Source organism: Calidris pugnax, unplaced genomic scaffold (assembly GCF_001431845.1).
Source record: "Calidris pugnax isolate Ruff unplaced genomic scaffold, ASM143184v1 scaffold396, whole genome shotgun sequence".
Classification (NCBI taxonomy): domain Eukaryota; kingdom Metazoa; phylum Chordata; class Aves; order Charadriiformes; family Scolopacidae; genus Calidris; species Calidris pugnax.
The window spans coordinates 161,417-187,368 of NW_015091219.1; the positions used below are offsets into that span (position 1 = coordinate 161,417).

The following is a 25,952-nucleotide window of genomic DNA, read 5'->3' on the forward strand; positions in this document are numbered from 1 at the left end:
AACTGAGATGTGTCAAAAGAAAAAAGGAATCTTTTCACTGCGACCATGTTACATACCTAACAAAATGTGATTTAAATATGACCCAGATTCTGCTAATCTGCACACATTGAATAGTCCTTTATTCTGCGAATCATCCTGTCTGCTTCCTTACCTTGAACAGACCAGTGTTCTACTCCAGAAACGAAGAGAGATGCTGGAAGAAGCAGAGCAGCCTGTAGAGATACTATTGATTCCAAGCACATGTGAAAAAAAGGTTTGCACTTCAAGAATGAAATATCAGCCTCAGGAAAATCAATAAATGTATTGCAAGTGATGTCACTTCACTCAGAGCATTAGTTCATTCAACAAAATATGCACAACTTTAATACAGTTGCAACCTAGATTGCATTTGAATTATTGATTAGGAGGTAAGCTGTATTTTAAGACCAAATGGCAGGTGCCTGAAAATGTATAGTGAAAGATGGATATATTTGCAGAGGAAATTGAACAGAGCAAGATGCCCACGTTACACAAGCTCTGGCAGAAACACCAGGAATTAAATTGAACATACTAACTTACCAGTGGAAAAATTTCATTATTTCTTCTGATTTGGTTTGTACCTGTAGGGCTGCTCGACATTCCACTTGTTTTCAGCGCAATTTTTCCTTTGCTTTTCAGTAATGTAGTTGAATGAAATAGAATGTGTTTGTTGGAGGATGTTTCCCTAATCTTAATTTGACAGGAACAACAGCAATGCCTTTGGCAGTCAAGTCTTTACTTCTGTTGTTGTAATAAACCTGATGTTCTTGAAAGGCAAATCTTGCAGACATCTGTTCTTTCCCGATCCCTCTTTAGCATTGCCATTGGGCACAAAGAAACTTTAGGTCTTTTATTGTGCTCTTAGTGATTAAGAGCCCTTTTCTCTTACAGGTAAGACGCAGAGCAAGAGCCCTGCCAAACAGAGATGCAAAACTAAAGGGGTGTCTTCTCTTTCTCTAATTTCTCCTTAGCTTGAAAATCCAATTCTTATGCTTATTCAGCTCAAGTTAATCTTGACAGGCTGAGAGAGTTGGGGTTGTTCAGCCTGGAGAAGAGAAGGCTCTGGGGACACCCTAGAGCAGCCTTCCAGGGAACTGGCCTGGCACGACTGGAAGCAAACTACCCTAAAGGCAGGCACTTAATCCTCAGCCCCTGTGATGCCTCTGCTTGTTGGGTACCCACCTGTCCCCCTCCTTCTTCTTAGAGAAAGCCTTTTCCTGGGGGTCCGGAGCAGGGAGCTGTGCTGGGATCCCTGTGGTCCTTCAACCCTCCTCCTTCCCAGGAAGGGGAAAGTGGCAGTGGGGAACGGGGAGTGGGGCTGTGTCCCACAGAGCCATGGCCACCACCCCTGACACTTCTCTGTCACCCTTAGGGAGGAGGAGGAAGAGGAGGACAAGGAGAAAGAGGAGGACGAGGAGGTGGTGAACCTGCTGAGAGCAGCAAGGGAGAGAAGGGAGGAGGGGGGATGATCTGTCACTGGAGATTTTCTTTGCCTTTTAATTATGTGCTGCTTTCTCATCAAGGTTAGAGTCACACTCCTAAACCTTGTTTTGCACACCTTTCCCCACCTCCAGATGTTGGGTCAGTGTCCAGCTAATGTTACAGAACCTGTAAATGCAATCAGTGGTTGCTCAAGCTCCCTTTGGCTTCCTCAGGGGATTGACACATCCATTGGAGCAAAAACATGGCATGGGACCACACCGACTTCTTTTTCTTAGCCCATAAGCAAACACAGCAAGCCCACTACTCTCAAGGTTCCAGGAGAAAGCTGGAATAGGACTGAAGGATAATACAAGCCGTTGTGATGCTGGATTTGTTGCTCTCCCCTCTCAAAATCCAGCCAGCGTAGCCAAGGGCCCCAAGGTGGTGCCTACGAAGAAGAGGCTTCGGGGTCCACACTTCCCTGCTCTTAGTAAAAAACAAAAGCTAAGACTCACTTTTGAAACAATACACAGGTACCATCATTTATTAGGTATAATAAACATAGTGAAAAGACTCATGATAATTTTTTTCCTGAACATAAAACATTACATAAAGAACTGCAAGCCATTTTATGCAAATTGCTTTCTCAGCTCCCTTTCTTTTTAATTTCCATCCAACTAGGAGACATCTTCTTAATGTATTTGCAAGTTCTTGTCTAACTATTCCCTGTTGCATATACTCTCCCCATTTGTTTGATACACCTCTCATGTTTATTGATCAAAGCTTAAAGTCACTCCATAAAAGTGAATGGAGTTAATAACTTTTAAAAAAAAAAAAAAGGTTTAAGTCCTGTGCCTTTATTAATTTTAGCTTCCCAGAGGTTTTACCAAAATATTTTCCTACCTCTCATTCTTTGCAGTTAAAAACATTTCCTGGGGCTCTTTTCATACAGATAGTTAGAAAATTGCAGATGTGTTAGAAGTCAGTAATCCTCTGTAACTAAGATTTCAGTGGGACTTCTTTTTCCACGTAGCAGAATTATCCATTTCTTTTTTTCACTTAAGAGGAGAAATGGAGCATTATAAATTTAGGATTAACAAGGCAGAACCAGCAGAGTTTTGACTGCACTGTGTCTGGGTTTGCAGCACTGTGGAGTGTAAGATACTGGAAGGTGGTTTATGACCTGATTTTTCTCTATGAGAGCCTTAGTATGAGATGGTAAGAGATACTTATGCATTTTACAGTTACATCTCATGGTATACATTTTCCACTTTTAAAAGACTTACGAACAGCAAACCCACGAAAAAAAAGGGTCTTTTAACAAATGTTTGACACCCACGTTCATATGGCTCCAGCTCCAGTCCTGATGTGTGCTGAGTCCACCAAGGGGAACCATACCTCTGCTGAAGTCCTTCCTGACCCTTCTCTGCTAGATAAAAGAGCTGGACCAGTATGACAGAGCTTTTTAAAGCCATAGATTTTGATACAGGAGGTAAAAGAAGCAGATACCCATGAAGAAAACCCCACCAGCAGCCACTTTGAACCACGTCTGTAGGTTGCAGGGGTGGCTTGAAATCCTCTCTGCCTTTGCCTGCTCCGTGCTGCCAGGATTTTTAAGGGTCTATTGATGGCCTTTCCTTACTCTTAAAAATATTCAGAAACAAATACTTACATTCCACATGGATGGGTAATAGACAAGATGCTGGCTTTGGTAGGGGACTTTCTCTTGTCTTTTCTTACCCTGTCCCTATGGCTTAGATGAATGAAAGAAAAATGGAAGCAAAACTATGAAGTGTTGGCTTCACTAATTTGCTGCTTTGGCAGTCAGCGTTTAAGGCATTTGGCTTCTTGAAGAACATGCAAAATAGTCAGATTAAAGTAAGATGATACATACAAAAGGGGATTTTTGTGAGCTGCTTTCCTTCAGGAAGATGATATACGTTCTTTTGTTTACTGGCAGTTTAAAAAGATTTTCTGAATTTAGTTAGAAATATAAATGCATTTAAGATGCAATGGAATCCACATACACCATCCTCATGGGAATGAATGTGGATACACAAAGGGCTTTTTTAGTGGTTAGACTTTATCTAATAAACCTGCATCAGATATGAAGGTCCAAAATAGAGTAGATAACTTTATTGCAGAATGCCAGTACCATTTTTCTGTACACATTTGAAAAGTTTCCAGCCTTTTCTACTAACATCCAATGACGATATTCTGGAAAACGTAGTTGGTCTGTGATATATCTCTGGAATACAAATGCATTTTTCCTGGTGCTTATGGGGAAGAGTAAAAATATGTGGGCTTCACATTACCCAAGATCTGATCTTCGTAGTTAGGAAGGCAGCAGAAGAAGAATCCCAAGCATATTTCCATAATGGCAGTGGTCCAGCCAAAGCCGTAGGCCCAGCTGAACATATTGATTCCTACCATGTCGATTTCGGAGGAGAACTTTACTGGATAAATGACCAGGCCCATGATGGAGAACACAGCTGAAGAAACAGGAAAAAACAAAAAATGTTTAAGCTAACAACCATCGTGTTGCCTGACTCCATGATACCTGTAGCCAACCCCACCCATGGTTTGGAGGATTTGAAAATTGATCCATGACAGACTTTATATTATTTTTCATGGAGAGTTTAAGTGGATACAAAGACCTGGGTATAAAATCAGCTGAGGGAAACCACAGAATCACAGAATGGTAGGGGTTGGAAGGGACCTCTGGAGAACATCTACTCCAACCCCCTGCCAAAGCAGGTCCACCCAGAGCAGGTTGCACAGGAACGTGTCCAGGTGGGTTTGGAATGTCTCCAGAGAAGGAGACTCCACCACCTCTCTGGACAACCTCTTCCAGGGCTCTGCCACCCTCAAAGGAAAGAAGTTTTTCTGCGTGTTCAAACGGAACTTCTCATGTTCCAGCTCGTGTCCATTGCCCCTTTACCTGTCACCAGGCATCACTGAAAAGAGTCTGGCCCCATCCTCCTGGCACCCACCCTTTAGATATTTATAAGCATCGATGAGATAAATACCAGAGTTAGTATGGAAATACCCGCACAACCTAAATTTGACTGCATATACTTCCTTACCAGCCACAAAAAGCAAGCCTCCGATCCCGCGTATGAAGTTGAACCGAAGCGTGTCAATGGCAAATGCGATGATGGCCAGAGCAAAGCAGATGACTAGAAGTAAAAAGCCGACCAGGTATGTGGCAGCAGCAGCTCTTCCCCAAGCTGAAATCAGAGGGAAGATACATTAGAAAGGAACAAAATTCTCTCTTGCGGTGTTTTAATCTGGTTTATAATTAAATGGGAGAAGAAGGTCAGCTCTCTCCTCTTGTAACATTTGAGTTCCACAAGAAATCATTCACTAATACCTGCACAACCTAAATTTGACTGCATATACTTCCTTACCAGCCACAAAAAGCAAGCCTCCGATCCCGCGTATGAAGTTGAACCGAAGCGTGTCAATGGCAAATGCGATGATGGCCAGAGCAAAGCAGATGACTAGAAGTAAAAAGCCGACCAGGTATGTGGCAGCAGCAGCTCTTCCCCAAGCTGAAATCAGAGGGAAGATACATTAGAAAGGAACAAAATTCTCTCTTGCGGTGTTTTAATCTGGTTTATAATTAAATGGGAGAAGAAGGTCAGCTCTCTCCTCTCGTAGGTGAACATTTGAGTTCCACAAGAAATCATTCACTAAGTGCAGGATGCATAAAAACACCAGATTTGACCTCTGTAGAAAATGCAATGGGGCTCCTGTGCAAGCTTCCTCTTCGAATTTAACGGTTAAGAACTGAGATAAAAATTACTGTACTGAAAGGACACTCTCCTTCAATAACCAATGTCATTGCCTCGGCAGATGCCATAAAACCAGCAGCAATTTGCATGGACAAAGAGAATTAGACTGTCCCCTTTGACCTCTTGTAGAAAATGGAATGGGGCTCCTGTGCAAGCTTCCTCTGTAGATTTAACAGTTAAGAACTGAGATAAAAATTACTGTAAAGACATAAGAAAGGACACTCTCCTTCAATAACAAATGTCATTGGCTTGGCAGATGCCATAAAACCAGCAGCAGTTTGCATGGACAAAGAGAATTAGACTGTCCCTGAAAGTAATTAAACTCTTCCTTTTAAAAAAAAAGTGTTTATACAAGCACTACTACCACGCCAGTATGCAAATTCAAAGGTATGGCAGTGATCCATAAAAGTCAAAATTCAGTGGTTTATGCCTTTTCAGCCTTTGCTTAGCTCTGTGTCCTAAAGGAGCTAAAGATTTGCAATCTGTTTTGTAGGGAAATTTTGATCTGCTTTTGATCCAAAGTGAGAACTGTTTCATTCTGAGAAGCTTGTTCAGTTTATTAATACTTTCATTTTCAAATTATACAACTTTGTGTTACAACATGTCAGATCTAAGCATACTGTGTTGGCATAACAACTGAAAAAAAAAAAAAGGTATTATTTATTCAATATTTTAAGTCTTGAGGGGCAACTACTGCTCAAAGAGATCAAAGTGTCTCCTTTTCTGAATGTAAAAAGACCACTGACAGTTTTTAAATTGGGAGTGGAGATGGAGTAGGCAGTTGACATCTGCTGGGCAACTACAGACTTCACCTCCTCGCCTACGCTGTGTGTTCGTAAGGCGTCAGCTTGTAACCAAATATACAGCAGCAGAGCTGAAAACTTATCACAGCCCAAACAACCCCGACAATAATTATAGCTCAACTAATTATATATGCAGCGCATGCAGCAGCGTTCAGTAAAAGTTCCCTCTGGAACTGAGTAAGTCAAGATTTTTGGTACCCAGTAACACGCCAATTTGTTTGCTTTGAGCATGCAAGTAGTAGGGTGTCCTACCTTCCCCCTGGCCACCATCAGGTAGGCACAAAAGCCACCGTCCTGTCCCTGGCGAGTGACACCTTTCTTCTCAACCTTTCTTCCCCCCAGACCCCACACCACTGCTGCTATTAGACGAGAAATATGGGTCGGGATTTTCCAGCTCTACCTTTCTTCCCATCATCCCAGCAAAACCAATTTCCATTTTTATTTGCTTTTCACCCCTTCTTTATGATCCCTGCTCAATTCTGGCAGTTGCACCATATTTTCAGTATTCTGTCGTGTCCTTTTTCTTCCTTATGCCAAAAAGTTTCTACCTCCTTTATAGGATTTTTCAACTGTATCATTTTTCCTGTAAACAGGCAGCTGCCTGAGAAGACTGAAAGGGACAGCAAAGACGTGCCTACATCTCATTTTCTGGCCCAGTATTTTAGCCCAAACTCTCCTCTTGGGGAGTTTACAGAAGGGTAGACTCAATGTGGTGACGCCAATGGGAGGATGGCAACTCAGGCACAGTACCAAAGGATAAAGCCTGGGAAGAGGAATTTCTCATACTGCCTGGCTCAATTTACCCTGTTGAGGATACTCCTGCTCCCAGCCTCTCTGACACCCCTCTAAAACAGCAAAAAAAGGGCACTTGGCCTTACAGTACCTAAAGGGGGCTACAGGAGAGATGGGGAGGGACTCTTGATCAGGGAGTGGAGCCATAGGATGAGGGGTAATGGCATCAAACTGAAAGAGGGGAGATTTAGATTAGATTTCAGGAAGAAACTCTTTCCTGTGAGGGTGGTGAGACACTAGAACAGGTTGCCCAGAGAAGCTGTGGCTGCCCCATCCCTGGAGGGGTTCAAGGCCAGGCTGGATGGGGCTTGGAGCAACCTGGTCTGGTGGGAGGTGTCCCTGGTTGGAACTGGATGATCTTTAAGGTCCCTTCTAACCCAAACCATTCCATGACTCTAGGGTAAAAGAAGTTGCTCAGCAGGAGTGACCTCACTGCTCTTGGATACAAGGGCTATAACTTTGAGCAGAAGGGTGAAATGACAAGGACATCTAGAGGTGATGGGGTTTGTTGGGTTTTTTTGTTACAACCGGTTGTGGTTAGGTGAAAAACTCCTTGGGTGGAGTTGGGTGGGCTTGGCTGCCCACCTGGGAAGTGCTGAGGCACCTTGAGACCTGGGGGGGTTTTGCCTCACCCTCTGTCAACACATGATGATGTGGCCAGCAGAGGGTCTGCCAAAGCTCAGCCTTGCTTCCCATGAGCAGCTGATGGCAAAGCAGCATCCCACCAGGGCTGGGAGCATCACCTGGGCTGGGGGCTTAAGGGGGCAGCGCCTGGTGGCCACAGCCATGCGTGGTGGCACCTTGCCCATGCCACCAGTCTCCCTCCTCCGCCGGGCTCGCCCAGGTGTTTCTCCTGAAGGGCTGTGACTGTACGAAAGCAGATGGGATGGGAGTGCACACCCTGCCCGCCGGGCACTGGCTGTATGGCAAGAAGAGACATGCAGGGTGCTTTACATCTTTAGGAGGCGTTGCTTAATCACCTAACAGCCAATTTTACAATACTCACTTCTACAAAAAAGAGTTAACTCAACCTTGGGAACAAAAACAATACACAGCTCCAAGTAAGGATTGCAGGGAAGAGTCACTACAGTGTGGGGTTTTTGTGAGAAATGGTACCCCAACTTCATCTTTCCTTTACAAAAAAGTAGCATTTATCAGCTGCCTAAAACCACAGCCTGCAAACACCTTAAATTTCTGGGGTAAAGGACAGCAAAATGTTTTTATAGAAATAATTGCAACTGTTTCTATATCTCAGATGCTTATTTTCCCTTGTGCCAGCCAGGAGCACAAGACTAGCTTAGTGTCTTTACCAATAAAGCTAAGACTTACAATTCCTTTAAAATACCAGACATATAAGAAATTATTTGGTCAGAAAACACGGACAAGCAAGGAGCTAATCTGGTCCCAAATATTTTCTTTTCTTCCATTGTTGTGGGCTTTTTTAGCTTTAACATAAAGCAGAAGCATAAATAAATTGTTCTAACTGCAAAGTTTTTTCTTAAAGAAGTCAACTCCAGTCCAAAGAATCGTCACAGGAGCAACACTCAAAGTACACTTCACCCTAGAGAGAGTCAAGTTGAAAGCTGAAAGGATCCAGTCCACCTCTCATCAAATCAAAAATAGAAACAGAGGGAGCAGCAGGTTATGGGACACCAAGCTGAGTCTGTGAAAATATTCAGGGATGTGTGAGATCTGTTTTCTCAGCCCCCAAAAATAGCAGTGATGTTTTGGTTGTTTAAGAGTTAAAATCTGCTTGTTGGAAAATAAATGTATGTTTATGCAAGAGTGTCCTTGAATACCAGCAGGATCTTGTAACATTTGCCTGCTGGTCCTATTTCTCCCTTTTCCAGCTCCTGCATCAGCTGAAAGAACATGAATAAACACTATGGAAGGGTCTGTAGGAAGCTACACCCTGTCCACTCTTAACAACACCTTCTAACTGGCAATTTTCTGAGCAATTTTGTCTTAAAATAAGACCTTGCTACTCCCAAACGGGCAAAAGAAGCCCATGTTTTGATGCCTATCTCAAGCACAGCAAGGAGAGTGCTTCTATTTACCTATTGGAAGTCAATCAGCAATGATTTGTAAGAGTCCTGACTACCCACTGGTGGGTGGAGCAGTATGTGACTACTGAAAAATGAAAATAAGTGCCAGCCTTCTAAAACCCCCTGCAGTGTGGGAAGACCCCTGAGCTAATTTAGAGACCAGAAAGAGCCCACCTATGCCAGTAGAGAGCTCCCTGTAGCTTATGAGCGTGGTAATCAGCTGAGACAGCATACAATAACAACACAGCTTCATTACTCTGCCATTAAAGCTACCTCAGTTTAGAGGCAGCATGACTACCTCTTGTATTGCACCACCTACACACCTCCTGAACATCCCATTGCTGACTGCAGCCATAGGGAAGCTGATGGACTCCATTAGGGATCCAGGACTAAGAGCATCTCTGGTTTCCTGCCTTCCTGATTTTGCTCCCTGGTACGTTTTCCAGTTTGCAAAAGAGTAAACACTGTCCGTGCTTCACACATGAGGAAATAAACTTCCTTGCTCAGCAGTAAGTGGAGCCAAAACTTTGAACCACCAGATCCAGCCTTTCCTCAGCCTGCTGTGCTTCGTGCTCCAAACGCTGCCTTCAAAAAAAGAGCTGCCTTGCCTTGAAAATAACATGGGAAATCTACTTCCCCTGGGAGAAATATTAATTTCTCTGCTTCTGCTGCATGTGGTTCGAAACATGGGAAAATACTGTCAATGCCGTTCTCCTGTTTTCCCTTGATCTGGTGTCCCCAAACCACATGAACTACAGAGTTTCTCTCTTTGGGTGACCTTTTCTGACAGCAGCCCCAGGGAGTTCAGAAGTCCTTCTCCTGGTCTAATCGATAAGAACATACTTCTGCAAATCTTCCTCCTGGCTTGAAGCTAAAGACACAACTAGCACTGGGAAGAAAAACAAATGTTTATTGCCAGCTCGCAGACACCGATAATTATCTGCAGGTTCTTGCTGACTGATTGTTTTAACACATCATCTGCCGCGGCCGATAGTGCAGTGATTTTAGGAAGGATAGTTTTAATTCAAAAGAAACAGGGAGGGAGGGCGAAGAAAATGTAAAAGGGAGTAATATTTTGCTCTGTTATCCTTCACACCACCAAGGGAAAAAGAAACACACACCCTGCAGTTCTAGCTCCACTCTCACAAAACAATTTTTACACGACCTAAGATCTGCTGTGGTGGTGATTCATCGCTGTGTTGGACGTAATGAGGATGTTTCCAGGCTGAGTTTGCAGAGCTCAACCTGTTTTACGTCTCCCTGATTAAAGGGAAAGAGCATTATTTTGGAAACAAAGCTGAACTCGCTTAGGTTTCTCAACCTGACGTTCTTCACCAGGGCGTGGTGGACTCTGCAGAGCACACACTTCACTTCGGAAAGGACCTGCTTTGGCAGGGTTTTACCCATTCCATTTTGGTTTGTTCTCCTCGAGAAAGTTTCCCCGTGAAAGTGAGCATGTCTTCAGCAGAACTTGTGTTCTCCTTAACATGAATCCTAAGATGGCCCACCAGACTCATTAACCCACATCACAGTTTATCAGCTGAAGGGTTACCAGCTGATAATTCTGGTTTTTTTTTCCCCCTAGCATTACTTCATTAGAATTCATTGGCAGTTAGTATGGATTTCTCATTTAATAACAGAGTATTGTCTCACAACACGCAAGCCATTTTTATGTGAGCAGGAACCAGCGTTAAGCTTGCCTCTACTTAGACAACCATGGAAGCAGAGAATTATTTATTTAGGTTCACACTAAGATAATTTCACTGCAGAAGTTTCTCAGTGATTAACAGCAGGTCTCATGCAAATGAGAAAGGATTAGGAATTTAGGACAATTACCCCATAATGATGATTTTAAATAACAACAGTAAGTAAAAGACCATTTATGCATGGGCCATTTATCAGTAAAGCACAGTATATATTAGCAGAAAGCAGTGTCTTGGCCACAGCTTAGTGCTAAAGTGATAGCTTGGTTTGGCTTGGTGGACCTGAACTGCTTTAAAGCAAAAAGCTATTAATTCCCCATCACTCTGACCTCACTCACAAATGCACACAGGCAAAGCCTGCATCCAAGCCTTTCTGTTCTTCTGCAAACCTCTTCTCCTACTGAGGTAAGCAATTCAATTTAGAAGCCCTTCCGACTTGAATTTGAGGGGAGGAGCAGTTACATCTTGAGGGAGTGGTTCGAATTCATCTCATCATAAGCCCCGGCATGTACGAGCTTGACTTGGAAGCTGGCTTCTGCAAATCTGGTATTAATGAGGGCTGCTCCCTGATGCTTAGTTAGCGCCAGGCAGGCAGAAGTGGCAGAGGGCGTAGAGCCACCATCAAAGGGAGCGTTAAGGGAGTAAGTCAGCTATTAAATATAATGTGCACAGAGTGCCTCGAAATTAAAGGTTTGCTCATGAGAGATTCGGGGAGTACCCCTATCTCACATTATCTTCAGAAGCAGTTGCATACATTGAGAACATCCCGGGATTACAGCTCAGTCTTACACACTTTAATGCTGTAACATTTTTTTCCTCCTTTTTTTTTTCCTGTTTATCTGAAATTAAAGCAGGATTGCTTACACTTGCGTGTGTATATGGGTGTTGGGAGGGGTCAGGTAAATAAAGCAGGTAATGTACTGATGAATCAGTACATATGCATAAGCTCAGTTAATCAGAGAAGCGAGATGTACCTGCTCCCAAACTGCCCCCGAGATAAAGATGGGTTAAAATATTTAATGTAAATTAAACAGAATCAATTTCCATGATAACACAGGCTATGAACTAGGAGTTTTAATCGACACAGCAGAGTGGAACCTTTCCAAAAAGCTCTTTTTAAGTTCTGTATTCCCAGGGCCCTTTGAGGCTGAAGTATGTGGAATTTGCATCTCATTTCAATATGCACCAAGTATTGTTCTCACTCTTGATTGGCAGTTTTCATGCTGTGAGCAAACTTTGGTCTGAAACCTTGCTGAAAGTTGCCTTTTGCACTAGGGAGTGTCTCTCTGGTAGCTTCAGAAGCAGTTGCATACATTGAGAACATCCCGGGATTACAGCTCAGTCTTACACACTTTAATGCTGTAACATTTTTTTCCTCCTTTTTTTTTTCCCTATTTATTTTAAATTAAAGCAGGATTGCTTACACTTGCGTGTGTATATGGGTGTTGGGAGGGGTCAGGTAAATAAAGCAGGTAATGTACTGATGAATCAGTACATATGCATAAGCTCAGTTAATCAGAGAAGCGAGATGTACCTGCTCCCAAACTGCCCCCGAGATAAAGATGGGTTAAAATATTTAATGTAAATTAAACAGAATCAATTTCCATGATAACACAGGCTATGAACTAGGAGTTTTAATCGACACAGCAGAGTGGAACCTTTCCAAAAAGCTCTTTTTAAGTTCTGTATTCCCAGGGCCCTTTGAGGCTGAAGTATGTGGAATTTGCATCTCATTTCAATATGCACCAAGTATTGTTCTCACTCTTGATTGGCAGTTTTCATGCTGTGAGCAAACTTTGGTCTGAAACCTTGCTGAAAGTTGCCTTTTGCACTAGGGAGTGTCTCTCTGGTAGAGAGCAGTTCTGGATCTGGATCTAGTTTTCTGTTAGAAGCAAAATTTTACCATTTGTGAAAGAAAAACCCCAATATATAAGCAGAAATGCTACTTTGTGCTCATAGAATACATTATAAACTCTGTTTGCTCTTCTTGTGAATGAAATAGCTTTTACAAGCTTTTACAATAGCTTTTTGCATCCTGAAAGTCTTCATCACTTGCCACCTATTGCTGATGGGGTAGTTAATGAACCACACAGGGACTTCCCACATTTGGGACCTGATTTGGGCACAGTCTGCATATCTAGCATGTTAGGTGACATTAGATGTATTCAACTGCAGATTAGTACTTCAGCGGGACTGCGTGTGATCTCAAGTGTCATTTTTGCCAGCAGAAGGAAGCCAGAAACCTCTGGGACACGGATTACCCTCCACACTTCACAAACTGCCTCCAGTTCCCGGGAATTTTTGAGTGATGAGAGATTTGGTGATGGTGCTTGACAAAGAAGAAACACGGGATTACAATGCTCACTGACTCAACGTGCTCAGAACAATCACAGAATCACAGAATCTTCTAGGTTGGAAGGGACCTTAAAGATCATCTTGTCCAACCGTCAATCTAACTGACAAAAATAGACACCCACACAACAAACAAGGAGCAAGCGGTGGGTGAGAAGCGATATGGAAATGTGAAAAAAAAACCCAATGTTTTGAGTGTTTTGTCTCTTTTCCAGCCTAACTCCTTTCCTGCCAAAGTAACCTGATGGTTTAACCCTACAGCGGAATTTCACATCCACCTCGCAGCCCTTATCACCGTCCGGACTATGGAGAGGTTATCGTAGCCCTGCTGTATCAGATTGCCTCAATAAGCTGGAGGAAGAGATGAGGTGAAGAGAAATGAGAGTTTAGCCACAAGTTTCCACACATTTTAAGCAAGAGAGGCCTCCTGTGAGTGTGTAAGTGAACGTCATCCTCTCAAGGATTTAAGGTCCTGATGATGCAAAGCGTTGAGGATCTTCACGGAGCCCTCAGCACCAGCAGATCATGTATCCTGATGGGGAGATGAGAACCCTCCACACGATTGCTATTTTTCCACCCAATTTGACTTTAATTATTGAAGTGAAGTTGGATAATAAACAGTGGGATGCCATCTGCAATTGCCCTCTGTAGAGTTAATTGCTGAAGTGCATAACTATTATTTAGAAAAGAGCCTGATTAAATGAATCTGCCACTAAACGTATAAAAGCACAAGCCCTAAAATTACAAGGGAAAGCATGCTGGCGATTGCAGATGAGGAATGAAAATTGCCATGGTAATTAAATGCTCTGGGCTTGATTCCCTTCTCTTACACCTCTTTAGTAAGATCAGACTGTTTCCTACAAGCTAGGGAAAAAAAGTCCAATTTGTCCTTTCTTTCTTGCATCAGAGTTCATGAAATATAATGTTGCTGTGATATTTTCATTACCATATGCTTTTAATTGAGCCTGTATTTTCTAGCATTCTAAGTTTTGAATAACGATTGAATATTCTACGTTATTAAGTAGCCAGTCTTGTAATCTCATTTCTCACTGGTTAGTCCCAGGTAACGTTACGCTTTTAGGAGACCGATGACTTGGGAAATTACGTGCTTCTCTATGCACTGTCATTAAAACCACTGGCAATCACTGTATATAAATATAACTGTTTCATTCCTGATGCAGCAGGAACAGCAACAAGCTTCCATTTTTCTGTTCACCCTGTGTCAAAGAAGTCAAGGTTTGCCTTATAATCCAGGCAACGCACAGACCCCATCCTGGGCTCTCCCTTGGGCTTCCTTGGACCGGCCAGAAACTTCCCCAGCCTTTGTTTCCCAGCTGTAAGGACACTTTTCCAAATCTACTTGAATTTTACCAAATTCTGACAGCCTTTGGGTGAAGAATCTAGACTTCAGGGAAAGTCTGCAATAAATGCCCCATGACTTGAGCTGGTCCCTTCTTGGAAAGCACAATTACACGTTTGCTTCCTTTCTATTCCTACGTGCAGACACCCTGGGATGCCAAAGAGTTGCCGGGACATCCTGCTCCTCCTCCCAAGACCCTCCTTAGAGGGATTGTCCCCATGTCACTCTGCTCAGGGTACTTGCTTCAGCTGGAGGTCAGTGAGGGCTTCCCCATGCCTGGGATGGGTTGATGGGTGTCAGATGTGATGGGAAGGCAGGGGAAGGAGAAGCAGTTTTACGTAGGCAGCGTGGCAACTGGGAAACCCAGTGTCTGGTCTGTCCCGTGCCCCAGGTGTGATGAGTCAATGGTCTGCTGGAGAAGTTGGTTTTCCAGGGGGAGAGCTGTGGGGCCATCGGTGCAATTAAGTGTAGTACCAAAAGAAGTCCTTTGCTGCTCAGAGACCGCTCCTGACCACACCGTGTACCTCGCTGTTGTGTCATTAGCTGGGGATTTTTAGCAAGTGATATCCTTTTTGTTATTTCTCCAGAGTCATAAATGGTGCTTCATCACGGCAAGAGATTCCCCACACCCAAAAGCCTGATAAAGGCAAATTTGCCTGGAAGACAGGTGCAGGAAGGTGTCCTTTCCAGATGGCAAAGTGATTCATCCCTCTGCTAATCCCCACAGCCACTAAACCTTCCACAAATCCTTGGAAAAAGCTGTAATTGAATTGAACTATGGGAAAATACCTGAAGATATAGACTATGTCATGTGGAAATGCCTTTTGCTGGCTTTTAGGAAAAAGCTGTAATTGAATCGAACAATGGGAAAATACCTGAAGATCTAGATTCTACTTGTCATGTGGAAATGCCTTTTGCTGGCTTTTTTCCCCAAAAAATCTCTGTTTTCAACATGCAAATGAGCTGACCACTTCAACATAAATTTAGAGTTTTAAGATTGCAGTTATTTTGACAGCAGCATCTGCCCCAGTGGAAGAGCTGCAGGACTGGGTGGAACATAAGATGGGAGAAGTGTAGCCATGAGTTTTTCATCCTGTTGTGCATCACATTGGGACTAATAAAATAAAATCAGTTATTTTCCCCCAACCAAACCCACACATGTTTATACATCTTCAAAGCCTGCAGTAGAATAAATTACACACCGAAAAAGTGTCTCAGGTCTGCAAGACACACCTTGCTCAAGAGAGGTTACGTAGCCAAAAATCAAGAAAAACAAGGGAGTGCTGTGCCAGCTTCAGGAAGGGATTTAACTTCTGTGTTTTCTTTGCAAGCTCAGCCATGTCCCAGCCAGATACATCCCATACTGTGCTTATGATCTATCAAAAAAGTCTTTCTGGCTTTGTAAAGGTCCAAGCATAGTATAAGCTCGAGACCTTTCTTTGTTCCGAGTGACAGAACACTGTAGAGCTGCAGTTCGCGTCTCTCAGTCCCTCATCCTAAACTCCATGCATTTCTAATCGGTGTCTTAATGCTCTAGATATTTTTTTTTCCTAGAAAATTCTATTTATTTGAGTCGGTGTCCTAATGCACTAGATATTTTTTTTCCTAGAAAATTCTATTTATTTGAGCTAAATATGCTTGAAAAGCAAAAGACTTCTGATAAAGTCCAGATGAGTGTCATGTGGTTGAAGCAGAAGATCTGAACTCCTGGAGAAGATAACAAAGTGTAGAAACTCTTCATATTCTCACTTTCCACAGGGTTGATAAAGTTTGCAAAAGACCAAGGGTGTGCAGATATTTTCACAGAAAATAACTGCGCCACTGGAGTTACTCTACTGGCTTTCAAAAAAAAATAATAATAAAAAAATAAATTGTACAGGCCTCATGTTCCCTGTGAGGTTTAAATTCTGCCAGTTTAAGCAACTATTCAGAGGCTCCAAACTCCACTTGTGCAATCAAAGGAACACTCAGCCTTCTTCTCTTCCAGTGTGACCAACCTCAATGATGTTGGGTTTTTGTCTTCTGTGTGTATATATGTTATATATCTTATGCCAAACGGCAGAGATTCAAGGGGAATTACAAACATTGCAGGTGGAGAATTTAAATTCAATTTGCACATTGTGTTGAACAACCTGCAAGAACGTTACAATTATATCTAATTATGATAGGATGAAGATGTCTGCAGTGGATTAACACAGCTACACGGTCCAAGTCATGTTGAGAATGTTTGCTGGCAGCTGCTGGGATACACACGCGTATGGCATAAGTCAGGAAAACCATCCCCGCAGGAAGACCATATTTCAGAACCTACTCAGCCTGTGGCAGATTGAGTAGGGAACTTGAGTGTAAAGCCCAGAGGAAAGGAGATGTGAACTGTGGAAAAGAGGGGGGAAAGGGAGAGTTCACCTCAGGAAAGATGTAAAACACTTCCATCCTTTCTGTTTATATCACGACTTTTGTCTTTGTGCTCGGGAAGGCTGTAATTACACTTTGTTTATCCAGCACCGTGTTTAACTTGGCACGATACGAAGTTAAAGATCCCACAGAACATGATGGTGAATGCTTGTTTTCTCTGACCTTCCTGAAGCACTGTGGATAAATCTCTGCTCGGGAAGTCTGTAATTACACTTTGTTTATCCAGCATCGTGTTTAACTTGGCACGATACGAAGTTAAAGATCCCACAGAACATGATGGTGAATGCTTGTTTTCTCTGACCTTCCTGAAGCACTGTGGATAAATGTCATCCCAGAATTATTAAAACCCTATGTCTCAGCACTGAGGCAGGTAGAATCAGGTTCAACACAAGACCTGGATGCAAGTGAGATGCTGTCTCCATGGCCTGGTCCTTTGGGTGGAATCCAAGACCAGTATCAGTCACAAGAGCCCCAGAAATAAAATCCCAACGCTAGACCAGATGAGCAGGGATAGGATGTTAAGAAAAACATAGGACAGGATTGGATCCGAACACATCCCATGTCTGGAGAGAAGGTGTCGGAAAGAAGGGGCTGGAAAGGATCAGGACTGGGACATGAGTTTGCATCCTTAACGGTCAGGTCTACAGCCCTGTTATGGGTCAGGGGTGACCCATCCCTGCAATGGTTGACATCTACATTGTAATGGCACAATCTTGCCAAGGCAGAAGCCTGACAGCAGAATCCACTCTCATGTGGCCTAAACACACATTTTTTTACATACAGGCTTTCCATATTCTCCCATTGACTAAATGACTCCATTGTCCCAGACATACCTTCCTTTACCACCTGGAAATTTTGTCCAGGATGATTTTGAGGATTTGTTTAGGTTTTCCAGGTTTTTAATAAGCTTGAAGAGGTCAAATGGCAGATGCATGCCCACTGAGACACAATCACACAACACACCAATGGTGTTTCTAATGTTCTCAGAAGCATCAGCTGACTCTTCAAAGTACACACTGGAGAATATTCTGCATGTGTCTACTATGTCCAACATTTCTGTATTAGAAGTGCTGGACTTACTATGGGTGTGATTCATGATAACCCCAGATATTATGTGATAGTCCACACAGAGGATGACCTGCCTGGTTTGTCTGTAGATGCTCTCCAGTGGGAAACTGCATGTACAACTGCAGAATTTAAGCATGTAAGAGAGAGGAAGGATAGGGAAGGAAGTGAAACTCCAAACAACTGTGTAGGATCTGGAAGCAAGGTGAAAATTCTCTTGTATTACCAAGAGAAGTGAAGTAGAACTTCTTAGTATTTTCTGTCCAGTTAAAGCTGGACACAGAAATGACACAGATAGGGCCTAACCTGGAGATCAGGAGGAGGGCTCACTTTCCATGGAAACTCAAGATTGAGAAACACTTTGCTGAGCTCCATGGTCTTTCTGTGCTCTCCAGAGCCACATATCAGAGGCCAATTTGCTGGGTTGGTCTATCCCCAGTCACAGGAAGGCACAGATCTGATGCAGGAGCTCTGAGAGCAGGACTGGGAGTGATGCTGAACGGAGCCAGTCTTGTCCTGGAGCCCTACGTTCATAGAGGCCTGCTACAACGGGCTCCTTACAGCTGAATTTTGTGCCCAGAAGATAGAGTTTGACCGTAGACAATACACTTTCAGGAACAACTTTGAAAAGCTGTGATAAACGATCCCCAAGATTGCTTCTGCCTGGGTTTTAAACACCCTTTTTCAACAAGAGCAGCTGAGATTCTGAGCCTTAGAGAAAATGTTATTCCTTTCGATTTGAATTAACATAAATTGGAAGGTGCTTGAACTTTCCTCCTGGCTCAGGTTAACAGCTCATCACTCACAATAACTTGTTTCAGAAAAAAAAGAAGAAAAAAAATCTAGAGTGATCCTTCTCTTGGCCTATTGTCCCAGGCCCAGTGGTTTACTTCTTTTCAAGCTGAAGGTTGCACCTGGGTCAACACGTTTCATAGCACGCTTAACCAAAACTCGCTACAAACAAGAAATCCTTTCATCTTCTAAAGCTGCTTTCTTTCATAATCATGAGGAGACTCTTTCACACGACCCACCTACCGGAGCAGTTCCAAGGCAGCATTCTGCAGCCTGACACTCCCTGGGAATATCTTCCTAACATCTTCTATTTTCACCTCCCCGTTTCTTGCTGGCACTCAGGGCAGGTTGATCAGGCGAATGCCAGGTTTCCCCATGCACCTTGCTGTTTGCACATTTGATCAGCAGTAGATGTTAAGTTTTGAAAAGCAGTGATTAGTGAGAAGAGGTTACTAGCGTCTTCTAAAGGGGGAAGAAAACCTTAAATGCTGTAATATTTCTGACCTGCTACATTGCAACGTGTGGTTTTTTATGCTATGCAACCCACCATCTAAAGCAAACGGGTTTCTTTCTGCACAGGGGTGAGGGCATTTTTCTTCTTTGCCCTGTTAGTCAAAAGCCCTGATGTATTTCAGCGACAGTCCCTGTTGCCCATAACTTCATGTATAGACACCAGATATTATAGAATCTTCCTGGTTGGAAGGGATCTTTGAGATCATCAAGTCCAACCATTACAAATATTAGGTGATATTGTCAGGAGAGCTGAGGGAAGACGGGTTGGGAGACACGACCCACTGCTTCAAGAGGCTGCTCCCCACCAAATATGAGGTGATATGGTCAGGAGAGCTGAGGGAAGACGGGCTGGGAGACGCGACCCACTGCTTCAAGAGGCTGCTCCCCACCACCCTTGCGGGCACTTACCATAACCCATGAGGGACTCGCAGTTCCATGGTGCACCCGGGCCAGACCGGGTGCAGCTCTCCCATAACGACGCTTGGTGCACGTAGGGCAAGGTCTGCGACTCCAGCCAGCCCCTGCCCGCCAAGGCGATGATGCCGAAGATGACGCCTATGCCCAGGAGCAGGGGTAGGATCCATCTGCACCGCGTGTAGTCGAGGCCGTACTTCACCATCTTGCAGGGCAGGGGGAGGTTGGTGGGATGAAGGTGGCCCTCTCCGTTGGCAGCAAGGGATGGGTGCTCCTGAGAAGCTCCTGGAAAGCGAGCGCCGGTCCCTACCAGCGCCTGTGCGTGTGTCTGAGAAAAGGTTTTTAATCAGGAGAGACACGGCGGGGAGGGAGGGAGGGAAGGATGGAAGGAGGCAGGGGAGAAGCTCCACCTAGATTCAGATGAGTAAGAGCTGCCGCTGAGCAATAACCAGTTGAGCTGGGGAGAAGCTTCCAGGCTGGGTTTATCTGTTGGGATCCTCTCTGCCCTGCTGATTCGGAAACAAATCCCCCTCAGCATTTAACACTTTCTTTCCCCTCCGCTCCCCACCGGCAGGAGCATCTCACAGCTGTGTTTACCCCGTCCCATCTCCCATCTCCTCCAGGATTTGCATTCCTGCAGGCGAATGCAGGAGACAAGCCAGGGAACTATTTGCATTAGAGGGTGGTTACTTCTGGAACTTGCCAACCTGGAGGTTGAAAGCTGCTTTTCTCGGTCTCCACTTAAAAATAAAATGATACCTTATTTTTTTTACAATTAAAATAAGAATACCTCTACCTGCCGTAAAGCTAAGACAATAAAGAACGTGCGACCACCCTCCCTCCCCCTTTTTGGGACATAGCTGCAGGGGAAAATATATAACAAGGTTTAGCATTAAAAATATAGTATGGTCTGGGTATGGCCTCAGTGGGGGAACAAAAAGAGTTTTTATTTGGCCGTGCTTTATGAACACTCCTTGGTGTGGCCCTGGTTGTACGTGCACTGCCCTGGGGCCTGTCAGAGCCTGCCCACGATGTGCTGTGGGTGCGATGCAGAGGTGAACCATCATGGAACCATCACTTAAAAGATGGGTGTCAGGAGGATGGGGCCAGGCTTTTTTCCGTGGTGCCCAGGGATAGGACAAGAGGTAACGGGCACAAACTTGAACATAAGAAGTTCCATCTAAACATGAGGAGGAACTTCTTCACTTTGAGGGTGGCAGAGCCGTGGAAGAGGCTGCCCAGGGAGGTGGTGAAGATGGTGCAGCCTCCATCTCTGGAGACATTCAAAACATGCCTGGACACGTTCCTGTGCAACCTGCTCTGGGCAACCCTGCTCTGGCAGGGGGTTGGACTAGATGATCTCCAGAGGTCCCTTCCAACCCCATAGCATTCTGTGATTCTGTGATTCTGTCCCTCACCGTGCCATCATGCCGAGTGCGGGCAGGGATTTTCATCACTCAGCTCAGTAGCCAGATAGCCACGTCCATAGCACTCCACCTTTGAACTAACACATGCTACAACCAAGTATTTTGGTAGGACTCATTCATCAGCTGCAGCTGAAGACTGAAGATTGAATCTTGCAGATTGAAGCTGGTTTCTGTGCAGCACGTTTAAGCACAGAGGATGCAAAGTACCCTTTGGTCCCATGGTAGATTTTGTCAGAGGGGTCTGCATCCAAGTACAGACCTCATTTACTCAGAGATACTCTACTACATTGCAGCTTTCACAGTGAAATATGACATCTATACTCAATTGCAAACTCCACAGCATTTTGCTGAATTAATATTCATAAATCAATAATGGACTAGATAAAATACATTAATAATTTACATTGAATCTATACACGGTACAGGGGAGTGCATGAAGGGGTGCTGAGCTTGCACAGACCCACACTGGAACATCCATGGCAATGAGCTGCAGCACTTTGAAGAGGTAGTAGCTCCATCATGAAAGCAATTTAAACAGATTAACATGACACTATGCCTTATCTCTGATCAGAGGTATCTCATTAGCAGCTTGGTGGTATATTAGCAGTGGTGTGGCTGCTTTCCCTCTCGTTCTCCAGCTGATGCAACTCTGGCTAGCTGGAGCATCCTGCCAGCAGCTCCCCCATGGTACGGACACAGCCCAATGTCCCTGCCGTTGTGAGAGCTCTATCAGTGGTGTTCAACAAGTCTCTGTTAGAGCAGGAGACATTCTTACAGAGTTGGTCTTTGAATTTCATAGACCCATAGGTTTGGGTTGGAAGGGACCTTAAGTTCAACGAGTCTCTGTTAGAGCAGGAGACATTCTTACAGAGTTGGTCTTTGAATTTCATAGACCCATAGGTTTGGGTTGGAAGGGCCCTTAAAGATCACCCAGTTCCACCCCCCTGCCATGGGCAGGGACACCTCCCACCAGACCAGGTTGCTCCAAGCCCCATCCAGCCTGGGCTTGAACCCGTCCAGGGATGGGGCAGCCACAGCTTCTCTGGGCAACCTCTTCCAGTGTCTCACCACCCTCACAGAAAGAATTTCTTCCTGATATCTTATCTAAATCTCCCTTCTTTCAGTTTGATGCCATTACCCCTCTTCTTATGCCCTTGGACAGTCCCTCTCCAGCTTTTGTGCAGGCCCCCTTTAGCTACGGAAAGCTGCTATAAGGTCTCCCTGGAGCCTTCTCTTCTCCATGAACCATGAAGACACCTCAGCTGGTTTTTTGGGTTGGAAATAAGGGACAGCCTCAAGCATTTTTTGTAAAGGACAAAACCTCACCATTTCCTTAGAATATTATGTATCTTCTCTTGTAGTCCACATTTGTACTATTCACAAATTCAGTTACTGTTAACCTAAATATGTTTTAAATGCCATTTACCAGTTCTATAACGCTGCAATACAACATTTTTTATGCATGATATTTAAAACAAATATAATTTGAAGCTGACCCTTAATGCAATATGCTGGTACCTGCAAGCTGTCCAGCTGCACATCTTTCTACTGTTTCCACTGCTGAGGTAGCAAATGGGCACATCAAACTCCAAAAGATTGAGAGAATATTGACTTGGATTTGGATATTAAATGTTTTTTTAGAAGATAGGTTCAGAAACAGTCATGCATGTGTCAGTAGACTGTAGCCAAGCCCTCACTCAGCTGTCTCTTGCCAAGTTTCAGTCCTTCAGGAATAGCTACAGTTTACAAAAAACTCAGCCTTTTTGTCTTCTCAGAGAAAATAGAAAACCCAGGTTAAAGCAATTTTGTAGCTGAAATCCAGTAGGAAGCCAGGCACTGTCAGGTATTTGACGGCCAGTGTTTGTAGAAGAACAAAATCCTCTCTTTTTCCTGTTTTTAGAATGCTCATCCATGGGCCAGGTAGGCATTTGTGACCAAAAGATTTGTCATCAGTTTTTGTTATAACTCACCTGTGGACCAATGGATTTTGTCATAAATGTTAGCATTTGCAAGACGATACCACTGAACGTATTTATCACGCTGTGAAAGAAAGATGAGTAGCGTTCAGTCATCGTGGGTGTTTCTGCATCTTGTCCATCTTTGTCATCCCTAAGTAACTTAAAACTACAAGCCATTGTCACATTCAATACAAGGGTAATTTGTGATATATGGAACAGCAGAGAGGTAGATGTAATCAGAAGTGACAAAATGAAGCACCTCGTGTAATTCTGATACTCCTGTGGCAAACAGGGAAAAATGATTGAAAACTCTTGTTAAGGATTCTGTGATTTGAAGTTATGACTTACCCACAATGTGCTTTGTATTTTGGAGCTGAGTGTTTACGTGAAAGCAAATGCTTTCTCCTTTTCACTCTCTGTGGATAGTTCCTCCTGGTTAATACCAGCATCGTCTGTTGAAAATGAAGATCTATCATTTGAGCAACCTGCATTAGTAGGAGATGTCCCTGCCCATGGCAGGGGGTTGGAACTAGATGATCTTTGAGGTCCCTTCCAACCCAAACCATTCTATGATTCTATGATGATCATAAATGTTATCAACTTGTTATCAGTATTATCAATATCATCAACTGTTAGACTGTAGTGCACTTTCTGCATCTGAAAATGCTCCTAGTGAATCTTCGTTGCTACTTGAAGTAATCAATTAAGCAGGAGGATATTGATAAAACAAGCAATTCTACAGCATTAGAGCTAAAAACAAAAAGATGCCCTTTTCAGCCATGACACAAATGATTTTCTTAGTGGAAGGAGAAGCTACCAAATGATTAGCAGCACATTTTCATCCACCTTTAGTCTGCCAATCTGGTCTGGTCTGCTCATCCGTATGAACGACTGGATTGACATGGGCTGACCAGCTGTGATGCATATTCATGACTTTTGGGGTAAGCACATTTTCATTCTCTAATATTTGCACCACTTACAAATCACACAGTGATGCCAATCCAACTGGGGCTAAATTGTACCTTCTGGTCGCTCTCTGCACCCTGCATCACCTGGGCACTGAGGCAATAGCGTTCTCAGTATGACTAATATTTCACCCATAGTAAGCACATGTAGAAAAGTATCTTTAGACACCAAAAGTGTTCACAGGATAATCCAAGCTGCAATTCCCTTGGGTTAATTAGAGGGATACTGGAAATATATTTTGAACAGGACCTGACTTTAATGCAAAATAAGAACCCCCTCCTAAAAAACCAAACCCAGTTGAGATCTTGTCGTTTCCTATGTACCAAGCATTTCTGAGGGATTCTCCCACGGTGGTTGGACACTGAGGTTCATCCATGATGCTTGTGGTGACCTGGGAGTGGTTGGTGCTTAGTCCTGCTGCCGGGCATCTGGGAAAGCCTTCCTCTATCTGCCTTGCCCAGTGTAGGAAAGCTCTCCAGAAGTTTGCAACCTCCTTTGTTCGCTGGCTGTGAATCATGGAGAATTTCCACGGGGTCTTGTTAAGAGTTTTAGAAAGACCCATCCAGGACTGGCTTGCTGTTGGACCTCCAAAGCCTGCCCGACCCACAGCACTCCCTCAGTCTTGTCAGTAAAGCAGACCTACCTCGACAAGACAAATGCTTAGGTTTAAAAAGCACTTTTTTCCTTTCCTTAGCCAGGCTACATATGCAAAACCAGAAGATCATCACAAGGGCACACTTCAACAGCCGAGTTGCAAACGTGAGGCTGCATCAGGATTGTTATTGATGTGAGCAATTCCAGGGTGTATTAGGAAAACACAACATTAGGGAAACACAAAATTAGGAAAACACAGAAATCTCTGCGTGCCTAAATCTAAGCATGCCTTTGATTTTCTGCTAGTTTTTGCTAAAGGACATGGTTTCTTCAGGGTAGGTTCTATACTGGAACATGGTTATCACAAGGGCACACTTCAACAACCAAGTCGCAAACGTGAGGCTGCATCTAGGATTGTTATTTATGTGAGCAATTCAAGGGTGTATTAGGAAAACACAACATTAGGGAAACATAAAATTAGGAAAACACAGAAATCTCTGCGTGCCTAAATCTAAGCATGCCTTTGATTTTCTGCTAGTTTTTGCTAAAGGACATGGTTTCTTCAGGGTAGGTTCTATACTGGAACATGGTATAATCCCCAGTTATTTCTTAGAGATGGTCTGTAGAAGTTTGATGAGTTCAGTCAACCCGTCCTCCCCCCAGGCAAATGGCTGAAATCAAAGGTGTCCTGTGAACCCACTACGCAGTTACCAGCTGAGGTGGCTTCAGGCTGTTTGTAATGGGGTTCTGTTCTATCTTCCTCGGGTGGCTCTCAGGAGCACAACCTCTCTGGCGGGCAAGCATGAAGCATGTTGCATACTGGGTTTTTATGAAAATCTTTTTTCAGTGATGCCCAGGTGTTTTTTTCCAGTAGTGCCCAGAAACGGGACAAGAGGTAACGGGCACAAACTTGAATATAAGAAGTTCCATCTAAACATGAGGAGGAACTTCTTCACTTTAAGGATGGCAGAGCCCTGGAAGAGGCTGCCCAGAGTCTCCTTCTCTGGAGACATTCAAAACCCACCTGGACACGTTCCTGGGCACCTGCTCTAGGAGGACCTGCTTTGGCAGGGGGTTTGGAAAATAGTATGTGTTGCCCATGGTCCCATAAATAAATAAATAAACGAAATTCTGTGTAAGCAGTTTAAAGTGGTACGGCACAGTCCTGTTCTACATATGGGATAATTTCACTTAAACTACTTGCTTTGGGCCCAGGAACTTCTCTGTGACATATCTAGGCTAACTAAATAATTGTCCTATCGCAGCGGATCGTAGAAGTAACTGCTTGTAAAACATATAGCTCAGCTGCCTTAGAGAGGAATAAAATCATCCTTACACAGGTAAATCCCAGGTGCCACACCTCTGCTACTTACATTCCTCTGTCAAAGAAATGGCTTTCATTTACTGTGCCTTTTGGGTCAGTTGGGAACAGCAGCAGCTACTTCTTTAAGCGCCGTGAGAGTTAGAGATAAGGCATGCATACCAAGCATATCTTTAAGAGTTTCAGCCATGAATT

General features: G+C 43.8%; 1 protein-coding gene across 1 annotated transcript; it reads right to left on the bottom strand.

Moving 5' to 3' along the window:
• Positions 1 to 1,955: 1,955 nt before the first annotated feature.
• Positions 1,956 to 23,235, bottom strand: LOC106898524 (p53 apoptosis effector related to PMP-22-like). Its single transcript, XM_014959820.1, has 4 exons — positions 23,225 to 23,235; positions 19,486 to 19,819; positions 4,851 to 4,994; positions 1,956 to 3,932 (listed from the first exon to the last, which is right to left on the bottom strand). The coding sequence occupies exons 2-4, from the start codon at positions 19,694 to 19,696 to the stop codon at positions 3,718 to 3,720; spliced, it is 570 nt and encodes a 189-aa protein (XP_014815306.1). The 5' UTR covers positions 19,697 to 19,819; positions 23,225 to 23,235; the 3' UTR covers positions 1,956 to 3,717.
• Between the last annotated feature and the right edge of the window lie 2,717 nt (positions 23,236 to 25,952).

Excerpts from the sequence above, each read along its gene's own strand:
- LOC106898524 (XM_014959820.1), bottom strand. The coding sequence starts at position 19,696 with ATGGTGAAGTACGGCCTCGACTACACGCGGTGCAGATGGATCCTACCC. Across the intron at positions 4,995-19,485 it reads CGAGTCCCTCATGGGTTATG|CTTGGGGAAGAGCTGCTGCT; the intron begins GTAAGTGCCCGC and ends CTCTGATTTCAG. Across the intron at positions 3,933-4,850 it reads AGGCTTGCTTTTTGTGGCTG|CTGTGTTCTCCATCATGGGC; the intron begins GTAAGGAAGTAT and ends CTGTTTCTTCAG.